The 11,396-nt window shown below is 39.4% G+C and overlaps 1 protein-coding gene across 1 annotated transcript; it reads right to left on the bottom strand.

Annotated features, from left to right (window-relative positions):
• Positions 1-5,006: 5,006 nt before the first annotated feature.
• On the bottom strand, positions 5,007-6,234 carry CABS1 (calcium binding protein, spermatid associated 1; the record flags this gene model as incomplete). Its single annotated transcript, XM_077280941.1, has 2 exons — positions 5,007-5,018; positions 5,107-6,234. Coding segments are annotated over 2 exons (1,140 nt in total), but the record flags the coding sequence as incomplete, so codon positions are not given.
• Positions 6,235-11,396: the final 5,162 nt, after the last annotated feature.

Below are 11,396 nucleotides of genomic sequence, written 5' to 3'. Positions count from 1 at the left end.
CTGGTTAACTTCTGTATCTTCTGTGGTGACAACTATTTGATCCCGTCTGAGAGATAGTACTAATACAGCATCCTTTGTTGCAATTTTCACTTCCTCTTCAGGTTTAGAGCTGTCTTCTACAGAGGGTGATGTGTCTACTGTCTCTTCTCTTTTTACAGAAATGCCCACCTGATCAACCTCCGTATCTTCTGTGCTGACAACTATTTGTTCCTGTCTGAGAGATAGTGCTAAGACAGCATCCTCTGTTGGGGCAATTTTCACTTCCTCTTCAGTTTTTGAGCTGTCGTCTACAGATACTGATGTGTCTACTGTCTTTTCTGCTTTTACAGAAATGTCCACATGGTCAACCGCTGTATGTTGTGTGGTGACAGTAATTTTTTCCTGACTGACAGATAGTGTTATTACAGCATCTTCTGTTGTCACATCTTTCACTTCCTCTTCTGTTTTAGAGCTATCTTCTGAAGAGAGTGATGTTTCTACTGTCTCTTCTGTTTTTACAGAAATGTCCACCTCTGTACTTTCTGTAGTGACCACTATTTGTTCCTGACTAAGAGATAGCATTATTGCAGTATCCTCTGTTGTCCCAATTTTTATTTTCTCTTCATGTCTAGAACCCTCTTCTACAGACAGTGATGTTTCTACAGTCTCTTCTGTTTTCACAGAAATGTCAACCTGGTCAACCTCTGTATGTTGTGTGGTTACAGTAATTTTTTCTTGACTGACAGATAGCGCTATTACAGCATCTTCTGTTGTCTCAATTTTTATTTCCTCTTCTGTTTTAGAGCTATCTTCTACAGACAGTGATGTTTCTACTGTATCGTCTGTTTTTACAGAAATGTCCACCTCTGTATCTTCTGTGGTGACAACTATTTGCTCCTGAGTGACAGATAGCGTTATTACAGCATCCTCTGTTGTTGCAGTTTTCACTTCTGCTTCAGTTTTAGAGTTATCTTCTACAGACAGTGATGTTTCTACTGTCTCTTCTGTTTTCAAAGAAATGTCCGCCTGGTTAACTTCTGTATCTTCTGTGGTGACAACTATTTGATCCCGTCTGAGAGATAGTACTAATACAGCATCCTGTGTTGCAATTTTCACTTCCTCTTCAGGTTTAGAGCTGTCTTCTACAGAGGGTGATGTTTCTACTGTCTCTTCTGTTTTTACAGAAATGCCCACCTGATCAACCTCCGTATCTTCTGTGGTGACAACTATTTGTTCCTGTCTGAGAGATAGTGCTAAGACAGCATCCTCTGTTGGGGCAATTTTCACTTCCTCTTCAGTTTTTGAGCTGTCGTCTACAGATACTGATGTTTCTACTGTCTTTTCTGCTTTCACAGAAATGTCCACATGGTCAACCGCTGTATGTCGTGTGGTGACAGTAATTTTTTCCTGACTGACAGATAGTGTTATTACAGCATCTTCTATTGTCACATCTTTCACTTCCTCTTCTGTTTTAGAGCTGTCTTCTGTAGACAGTGATGTTTCTACTGTCTCTTCTGTTTTTACAGAAATGTCCACCTCTGTACCTTCTGTGGTGACTACTATTTGTTCCTGTCTGAGAGATAGTGCTAAGACAGCATCCTCTGTTGGGGCAATTTTCACTTCCTCTTCAGTTTTTGAGCTGTCGTCTACAGATACTGATGTTTCTACTGTCTTTTCTGCTTTTACAGAAATGTCCACATGGTCAACCGCTGTATGTTGTGTGGTGACAGTAATTTTTTCCTGACTGACAGATAGTGTTATTACAGCATCTTGTGTTGTCACATCTTTCACTTCCTCTTCTGTTTTAGAGCTATCTTCTGTAGAGAGTGATGTTTCTACAGTCTCTTCTGTTTTCACAGAAATGTCAACCTGGTCAACCTCTGTATGTTGTGTGGTTACAGTAATTTTTTCTTGACTGACAGATAGCGCTATTACAGCATCTTCTGTTGTCTCAATTTTTATTTCCTCTTCTGTTTTAGAGCTATCTTCTACAGACAGTGATGTTTCTACTGTATCGTCTGTTTTTACAGAAATGTCCACCTCTGTATCTTCTGTGGTGACAACTATTTGCTCCTGAGTGACAGATAGCGTTATTACAGCATCCTCTGTTGTTGCAGTTTTCACTTCTGCTTCAGTTTTAGAGTTATCTTCTACAGACAGTGATGTTTCTACTGTCTCTTCTGTTTTCACAGAAATGTCCACCTGGTTAACTTCTGTATCTTCTGTGGTGACAACTATTTGATCCCGTCTGAGAGATAGTACTAATACAGCATCCTGTGTTGCAATTTTCACTTCCTCTTCAGGTTTAGAGCTGTCTTCTACAGAGGGTGATGTTTCTACTGTCTCTTCTGTTTTTACAGAAATGCCCACCTGATCAACCTCCGTATCTTCTGTGGTGACAACTATTTGTTCCTGTCTGAGAGATAGTGCTAAGACAGCATCCTCTGTTGGGGCAATTTTCACTTCCTCTTCAGTTTTTGAGCTGTCGTCTACAGATACTGATGTTTCTACTGTCTTTTCTGCTTTCACAGAAATGTCCACATGGTCAACCGCTGTATGTCGTGTGGTGACAGTAATTTTTTCCTGACTGACAGATAGTGTTATTACAGCATCTTCTATTGTCACATCTTTCACTTCCTCTTCTGTTTTAGAGCTGTCTTCTGTAGACAGTGATGTTTCTACTGTCTCTTCTGTTTTTACAGAAATGTCCACCTCTGTACCTTCTGTGGTGACAACTATTTGTTCCTGTCTGAGAGATAGTGCTAAGACAGCATCCTCTGTTGGGGCAATTTTCACTTCCTCTTCAGTTTTTGAGCTGTCGTCTACAGATACTGATGTTTCTACTGTCTTTTCTGCTTTTACAGAAATGTCCACATGGTCAACCGCTGTATGTTGTGTGGTGACAGTAATTTTTTCCTGACTGACAGATAGTGTTATTACAGCATCTTGTGTTGTCACATCTTTCACTTCCTCTTCTGTTTTAGAGCTATCTTCTGTAGAGAGTGATGTTTCTACTGTCTCTTCTGTTTTTACAGAAATGTCCACCTCTGTATCTTCTGTGGTGACCACTATTTGTTCCTGACTAAGAGATAGCATTATTGCAGTATCCGCTATTGTCTCAATTTTTATTTTCTCTTCATGTCTAGAACCCTTTTCTACAGACAGTGATGTTTCTACTGTCTCTTCTGTTTTCACAGAAATGTCCACCTGGTCAACCTTTGTGTCTTCTGCGGTGACAACTATTTGCTTCTGACTGTGAGATATTGTAATTACATCATCATCATCATCTGTTGCGGCAATTTTAACTTCCTCTTTAGTTTTAGAGCTATCTTCTACAGATACTGATGTTTCTACTGTCTCTTCTGTTTTCACAGAAATGTCAACCTGGTCAACCTCTGTATGTTGTGTGGTTACAGTAATTTTTTCTTGACTGACAGGTAGCGCTATTACAGCATCTTCTGTTGTTGCAGTTTTCACTTCTGCTTCAGTTTTAGAGCTATCTTCTACAGACAGTGATTTTTCTACTGTCTCTTCTGTTTTCAAAGAAATGTCCGCCTGGTTAACTTCTGTATCTTCTGTGGTGACAACTATTTGATCCCGTCTGAGAGATAGTACTAATACAGCATCCTTTGTTGCAATTTTCACTTCCTCTTCAGGTTTAGAGCTGTCTTCTACAGAGGGTGATGTGTCTACTGTCTCTTCTCTTTTTACAGAAATGCCCACCTGATCAACCTCCGTATCTTCTGTGCTGACAACTATTTGTTCCTGTCTGAGAGATAGTGCTAAGACAGCATCCTCTGTTGGGGCAATTTTCACTTCCTCTTCAGTTTTTGAGCTGTCGTCTACAGATACTGATGTGTCTACTGTCTTTTCTGCTTTTACAGAAATGTCCACATGGTCAACCGCTGTATGTTGTGTGGTGACAGTAATTTTTTCCTGACTGACAGATAGTGTTATTACAGCATCTTCTGTTGTCACATCTTTCACTTCCTCTTCTGTTTTAGAGCTATCTTCTGAAGAGAGTGATGTTTCTACTGTCTCTTCTGTTTTTACAGAAATGTCCACCTCTGTACTTTCTGTAGTGACCACTATTTGTTCCTGACTAAGAGATAGCATTATTGCAGTATCCTCTGTTGTCCCAATTTTTATTTTCTCTTCATGTCTAGAACCCTCTTCTACAGACAGTGATGTTTCTACAGTCTCTTCTGTTTTCACAGAAATGTCAACCTGGTCAACCTCTGTATGTTGTGTGGTTACAGTAATTTTTTCTTGACTGACAGATAGCGCTATTACAGCATCTTCTGTTGTCTCAATTTTTATTTCCTCTTCTGTTTTAGAGCTATCTTCTACAGACAGTGATGTTTCTACTGTATCGTCTGTTTTTACAGAAATGTCCACCTCTGTATCTTCTGTGGTGACAACTATTTGCTCCTGAGTGACAGATAGCGTTATTACAGCATCCTCTGTTGTTGCAGTTTTCACTTCTGCTTCAGTTTTAGAGTTATCTTCTACAGACAGTGATGTTTCTACTGTCTCTTCTGTTTTCACAGAAATGTCCACCTGGTTAACTTCTGTATCTTCTGTGGTGACAACTATTTGATCCCGTCTGAGAGATAGTACTAATACAGCATCCTGTGTTGCAATTTTCACTTCCTCTTCAGGTTTAGAGCTGTCGTCTACAGATACTGATGTTTCTACTGTCTTTTCTGCTTTCACAGAAATGTCCACATGGTCAACCGCTGTATGTCGTGTGGTGACAGTAATTTTTTCCTGACTGACAGATAGTGTTATTACAGCATCTTCTATTGTCACATCTTTCACTTCCTCTTCTGTTTTAGAGCTGTCTTCTGTAGACAGTGATGTTTCTACTGTCTCTTCTGTTTTTACAGAAATGTCCACCTCTGTACCTTCTGTGGTGACAACTATTTGTTCCTGTCTGAGAGATAGTGCTAAGACAGCATCCTCTGTTGGGGCAATTTTCACTTCCTCTTCAGTTTTTGAGCTGTCGTCTACAGATACTGATGTTTCTACTGTCTTTTCTGCTTTTACAGAAATGTCCACATGGTCAACCGCTGTATTTTGTGTGGTGACAGTAATTTTTTCCTGACTGACAGATAGTGTTATTACAGCATCTTGTGTTGTCACATCTTTCACTTCCTCTTCTGTTTTAGAGCTATCTTCTGTAGAGAGTGATGTTTCTACTGTCTCTTCTGTTTTTACAGAAATGTCCACCTCTGTATCTTCTGTGGTGACCACTATTTGTTCCTGACTAAGAGATAGCATTATTGCAGTATCCGCTATTGTCTCAATTTTTATTTTCTCTTCATGTCTAGAACCCTTTTCTACAGACAGTGATGTTTCTACTGTCTCTTCTGTTTTCACAGAAATGTCCACCTGGTCAACCTTTGTGTCTTCTGCGGTGACAACTATTTGCTTCTGACTGTGAGATATTGTAATTACATCATCATCATCATCTGTTGCGGCAATTTTAACTTCCTCTTTAGTTTTAGAGCTATCTTCTACAGATACTGATGTTTCTACTGTCTCTTCTGTTTTCACAGAAATGTCAACCTGGTCAACCTCTGTATGTTGTGTGGTTACAGTAATTTTTTCTTGACTGACAGGTAGCGCTATTACAGCATCTTCTGTTGTTGCAGTTTTCACTTCTGCTTCAGTTTTAGAGCTATCTTCTACAGACAGTGATTTTTCTACTGTCTCTTCTGTTTTCAAAGAAATGTCCGCCTGGTTAACTTCTGTATCTTCTGTGGTGACAACTATTTGATCCCATCTGAGAGATAGTACTAATACAGCATCCTTTGTTGCAATTTTCACTTCCTCTTCAGGTTTAGAGCTGTCTTCTACAAAGGGTGATGTATCTACTGTCTCTTCTCTTTTTACAGAAATGCCCACCTGATCAACCTCCGTATCTTCTGTGCTGACAACTATTTGTTCCTGTCTGAGAGATAGTGCTAAGACAGCATCCTCTGTTGGGGCAATTTTCACTTCCTCTTCAGTTTTTGAGCTGTCGTCTACAGATACTGATGTGTCTACTGTCTTTTCTGCTTTTACAGAAATGTCCACATGGTCAACCGCTGTATGTTGTGTGGTGACAGTAATTTTTTCCTGACTGACAGATAGTGTTATTACAGCATCTTCTGTTGTCACATCTTTCACTTCCTCTTCTGTTTTAGAGCTATCTTCTGTAGAGAGTGATGTTTCTACTGTCTCTTCTGTTTTTACAGAAATGTCCACCTCTGTACTTTCTGTAGTGACCACTATTTGTTCCTGACTAAGAGATAGCATTATTGCAGTATCCTCTGTTGTCCCAATTTTTATTTTCTCTTCATGTCTAGAACCCTCTTCTACAGACAGTGATGTTTCTACAGTCTCTTCTGTTTTCACAGAAATGTCAACCTGGTCAACCTCTGTATGTTGTGTGGTTACAGTAATTTTTTCTTGACTGACAGATAGCGCTATTACAGCATCTTCTGTTGTCTCAATTTTTATTTCCTCTTCTGTTTTAGAGCTATCTTCTACAGACAGTGATGTTTCTACTGTATCGTCTGTTTTTACAGAAATGTCCACCTCTGTATCTTCTGTGGTGACAACTATTTGCTCCTGAGTGACAGATAGCGTTATTACAGCATCCTCTGTTGTTGCAGTTTTCACTTCTGCTTCAGTTTTAGAGTTATCTTCTACAGACAGTGATGTTTCTACTGTCTCTTCTGTTTTCACAGAAATGTCCACCTGGTTAACTTCTGTATCTTCTGTGGTGACAACTATTTGATCCCGTCTGAGAGATAGTACTAATACAGCATCCTGTGTTGCAATTTTCACTTCCTCTTCAGGTTTAGAGCTGTCTTCTACAGAGGGTGATGTTTCTACTGTCTCTTCTGTTTTTACAGAAATGCCCACCTGATCAACCTCCGTATCTTCTGTGGTGACAACTATTTGTTCCTGTCTGAGAGATAGTGCTAAGACAGCATCCTCTGTTGGGGCAATTTTCACTTCCTCTTCAGTTTTTGAGCTGTCGTCTACAGATACTGATGTTTCTACTGTCTTTTCTGCTTTCACAGAAATGTCCACATGGTCAACCGCTGTATGTCGTGTGGTGACAGTAATTTTTTCCTGACTGACAGATAGTGTTATTACAGCATCTTCTATTGTCACATCTTTCACTTCCTCTTCTGTTTTAGAGCTGTCTTCTGTAGACAGTGATGTTTCTACTGTCTCTTCTGTTTTTACAGAAATGTCCACCTCTGTACCTTCTGTGGTGACAACTATTTGTTCCTGTCTGAGAGATAGTGCTAAGACAGCATCCTCTGTTGGGGCAATTTTCACTTCCTCTTCAGTTTTTGAGCTGTCGTCTACAGATACTGATGTTTCTACTGTCTTTTCTGCTTTTACAGAAATGTCCACATGGTCAACCGCTGTATGTTGTGTGGTGACAGTAATTTTTTCCTGACTGACAGATAGTGTTATTACAGCATCTTCTGTTGTCACATCTTTCACTTCCTCTTCTGTTTTAGAGCTATCTTCTGTAGAGAGTGATGTTTCTACTGTCTCTTCTGTTTTTACAGAAATGTCCACCTCTGTATCTTCTGCGGTGACAACTTTTTGCTTCTGACTGTGAGATATTGTAATTACATCATCATCATCATCATCTGTTGCGGCAATTTTAACTTCCTCTTTAGTTTTAGAGCTATCTTCTACAGATACTGATGTTTCTACTGTCTCTTCTGTTTTTACAGAAATGTCCACCTCTGTATCTTCTGCGGTGACAACTATTTGCTTCTGACTGTTTGATATTGTAATTACATCATCATCATCATCATCTGTTGCGGCAATTTTAACTTCCTCTTTAGTTTTAGAGATATCTTCTACAGATACTGATGTTTCTACTGTCTCTTCTGTTTTCACAGAAATGTCAACCTGGTCAACCTCTGTATGTTGTGTGGTTACAGTAATTTTTTCTTGACTGACAGATAGCGCTATTACAGCATCTTCTGTTGTCTCAATTTTTATTTCCTCTTCTGTTTTAGAGCTATCTTCTACAGACAGTGATGTTTCTACTGTATCGTCTGTTTTTACAGAAATGTCCACCTCTGTATCTTCTTTGGTGGCAACTATTTGCTCCTGAGTGACAGATAGAGTTATTACAGCATCCTCTGTTGTTGCAGTTTTCACTTCTGCTTCAGTTTTAGAGTTATCTTCTACAGACAGTGATGTTTCTACTGACTCTTCTGTTTTCACAGAAATGTCCACCTGGTTAACTTCTGTATCTTCTGTGGTGACAACTATTTGATCCCGTCTGAGAGATAGTACTAATACAGCATCCTGTGTTGCAATTTTCACTTCCTCTTCAGGTTTAGAGCTGTCTTCTACAGAGGGTGATGTTTCTACTGTCTCTTCTCTTTTTACAGAAATGCCCACCTGATCAACCTCCGTATCTTCTGTGCTGACAACTATTTGTTCTTGTCTGAGAGATAGTGCTAAGACAGCATCCTCTGTTGGGGCAATTTTCACTTCCTCTTCAGTTTTTGAGCTGTCGTCTACAGATACTGATGTTTCTACTGTCTTTTCTGCTTTCACAGAAATGTCCACATGGTCAACCGCTGTATGTCGTGTGGTGACAGTAATTTTTTCCTGACTGACAGATAGTGTTATTACAGCATCTTCTATTGTCACATCTTTCACTTCCTCTTCTGTTTTAGAGCTGTCTTCTGTAGACAGTGATGTTTCTACTGTCTCTTCTGTTTTTACAGAAATGTCCACCTCTGTACCTTCTGTGGTGACAACTATTTGTTCCTGTCTGAGAGATAGTGCTAAGACAGCATCCTCTGTTGGGGCAATTTTCACTTCCTCTTCAGTTTTTGAGCTGTCGTCTACAGATACTGATGTTTCTACTGTCTTTTCTGCTTTTACAGAAATGTCCACATGGTCAACCGCTGTATGTTGTGTGGTGACAGTAATTTTTTCCTGACTGACAGATAGTGTTATTACAGCATCTTCTGTTGTCACATCTTTCACTTCCTCTTCTGTTTTAGAGCTATCTTCTGTAGAGAGTGATGTTTCTACTGTCTCTTCTGTTTTTACAGAAATGTCCACCTCTGTATCTTCTGTGGTGACCACTATTTGTTCCTGACTAAGAGATAGCATTATTGCAGTATCCGCTATTGTCTCAATTTTTATTTTCTCTTCATGTCTAGAACCCTTTTCTACAGACAGTGATGTTTCTACTGTCTCTTCTATTTTCACAGAAATGTCCACCTGGTCAACCTTTGTGTCTTCTGCGGTGACAACTATTTGCTTCTGACTGTGAGATATTGTAATTACATCATCATCATCATCTGTTGCGGCAATTTTAACTTCCTCTTTAGTTTTAGAGCTATCTTCTACAGATACTGATGTTTCTACTGTCTCTTCTGTTTTCACAGAAATGTCAACCTGGTCAACCTCTGTATGTTGTGTGGTTACAGTAATTTTTTCTTGACTGACAGGTAGCGCTATTACAGCATCTTCTGTTGTTGCAGTTTTCACTTCTGCTTCAGTTTTAGAGCTATCTTCTACAGACAGTGATTTTTCTACTGTCTCTTCTGTTTTCAAAGAAATGTCCGCCTGGTTAACTTCTGTATCTTCTGTGGTGACAACTATTTGATCCCGTCTGAGAGATAGTACTAATACAGCATCCTTTGTTGCAATTTTCACTTCCTCTTCAGGTTTAGAGCTGTCTTCTACAGAGGGTGATGTTTCTACTGTCTCTTCTCTTTTTACAGAAATGCCCACCTGATCAACCTCCGTATCTTCTGTGCTGACAACTATTTGTTCCTGTCTGAGAGATAGTGCTAAGACAGCATCCTCTGTTGGGGCAATTTTCACTTCCTCTTCAGTTTTTGAGCTGTCGTCTACAGATACTGATGTTTCTACTGTCTTTTCTGCTTTTACAGAAATGTCCACATGGTCAACCGCTGTATGTTGTGTGGTGACAGTAATTTTTTCCTGACTGACAGATAGTGTTATTACAGCATCTTCTGTTGTCATATCTTTCACTTCCTCTTCTGTTTTAGAGCTATCTTCTGTAGAGAGTGATGTTTCTACTGTCTCTTCTGTTTTTACAGAAATGTCCACCTCTGTATCTTCTGTGGTGACCACTATTTGTTCCTGACTAAGAGATAGCATTATTGCAGTATCCGCTATTGTCTCAATTTTTATTTTCTCTTCATGTCTAGAACCCTTTTCTACAGACAGTGATGTTTCTACTGTCTCTTCTATTTTCACAGAAATGTCCACCTGGTCAACCTTTGTGTCTTCTGCGGTGACAACTATTTGCTTCTGACTGTGAGATATTGTAATTACATCATCATCATCATCTGTTGCGGCAATTTTAACTTCCTCTTTAGTTTTAGAGCTATCTTCTACAGATACTGATGTTTCTACTGTCTCTTCTGTTTTCACAGAAATGTCAACCTGGTCAACCTCTGTATGTTGTGTGGTTACAGTAATTTTTTCTTGACTGACAGATAGCGCTAATACAGCATCTTCTGTTTTCTCAATTTTTATTTCCTCTTCTGTTTTAGAGCTATCTTCTAAAGACAGTGATGTTTCTACTGTATCGTCTGTTTTTACAGAAATGTCCACCTCTGTATCTTCTGTGGTGACAACTATTTGCTCCTGAGTGACAAATAGCGTTATTACAGCATCCTCTGTTGTTGCAGTTTTCACTTCTGCTTCAGTTTTAGAGCTATCTTCTACAGACAGTGATTTTTCTACTGTCTCTTCTGTTTTCACAGAAATGTCCACCTGGTTAACTTCTGTATCTTCTGTGGTGACAACTATTTGATCCCGTCTGAGAGATAGTACAAATACAGCATCCTTTGTTGCAATTTTCACTTCCTCTTCAGGTTTAGAGCTGTCTTCTACAGAGGGTGATGTTTCTACTGTCTCTTCTCTTTTTACAGAAATGCCCACCTGATCAACCTCCGTATCTTTTGTGCTGACAACTATTTGTTCCTGTCTGAGAGACAGTGCTAAGACAGCATCCTCTGTTGGGGCAATTTTCACTTCCTCTTCAGTTTTTGAGCTGTCGTCTACAGATACTGATGTTTCTACTGTCTTTTCTGCTTTCAAAGAAATGTCCACATGGTCAACCGCTGTATGTTGTGTGGTGACAGTAATTTTTTCCTGACTGACAGATAGTGTTATTACAGCATCTTCTATTGTCACATCTTTCACTTCCTCTTCTGTTTTAGAACTGTCTTCTGTAGACAGTGATGTTTCTACTGTCTCTTCTGTTTTTACAGAAATGTCCACCTCTGTATCTTCTGTAGTGGCCACTATTTGTTCCTGACTAAGAGATAGCATTATTGCAGTATCCTCTGATGTCTCAATTTTTATTTTCTCTTCATGTCTAGAATCCT

The sequence above is a fragment of the Ranitomeya variabilis genome, chromosome 1 (assembly GCF_051348905.1).
Source record: "Ranitomeya variabilis isolate aRanVar5 chromosome 1, aRanVar5.hap1, whole genome shotgun sequence".
Lineage (NCBI taxonomy): Eukaryota > Metazoa > Chordata > Amphibia > Anura > Dendrobatidae > Ranitomeya > Ranitomeya variabilis.
This window is presented reverse-complemented; position numbering and strand designations above follow the sequence as displayed.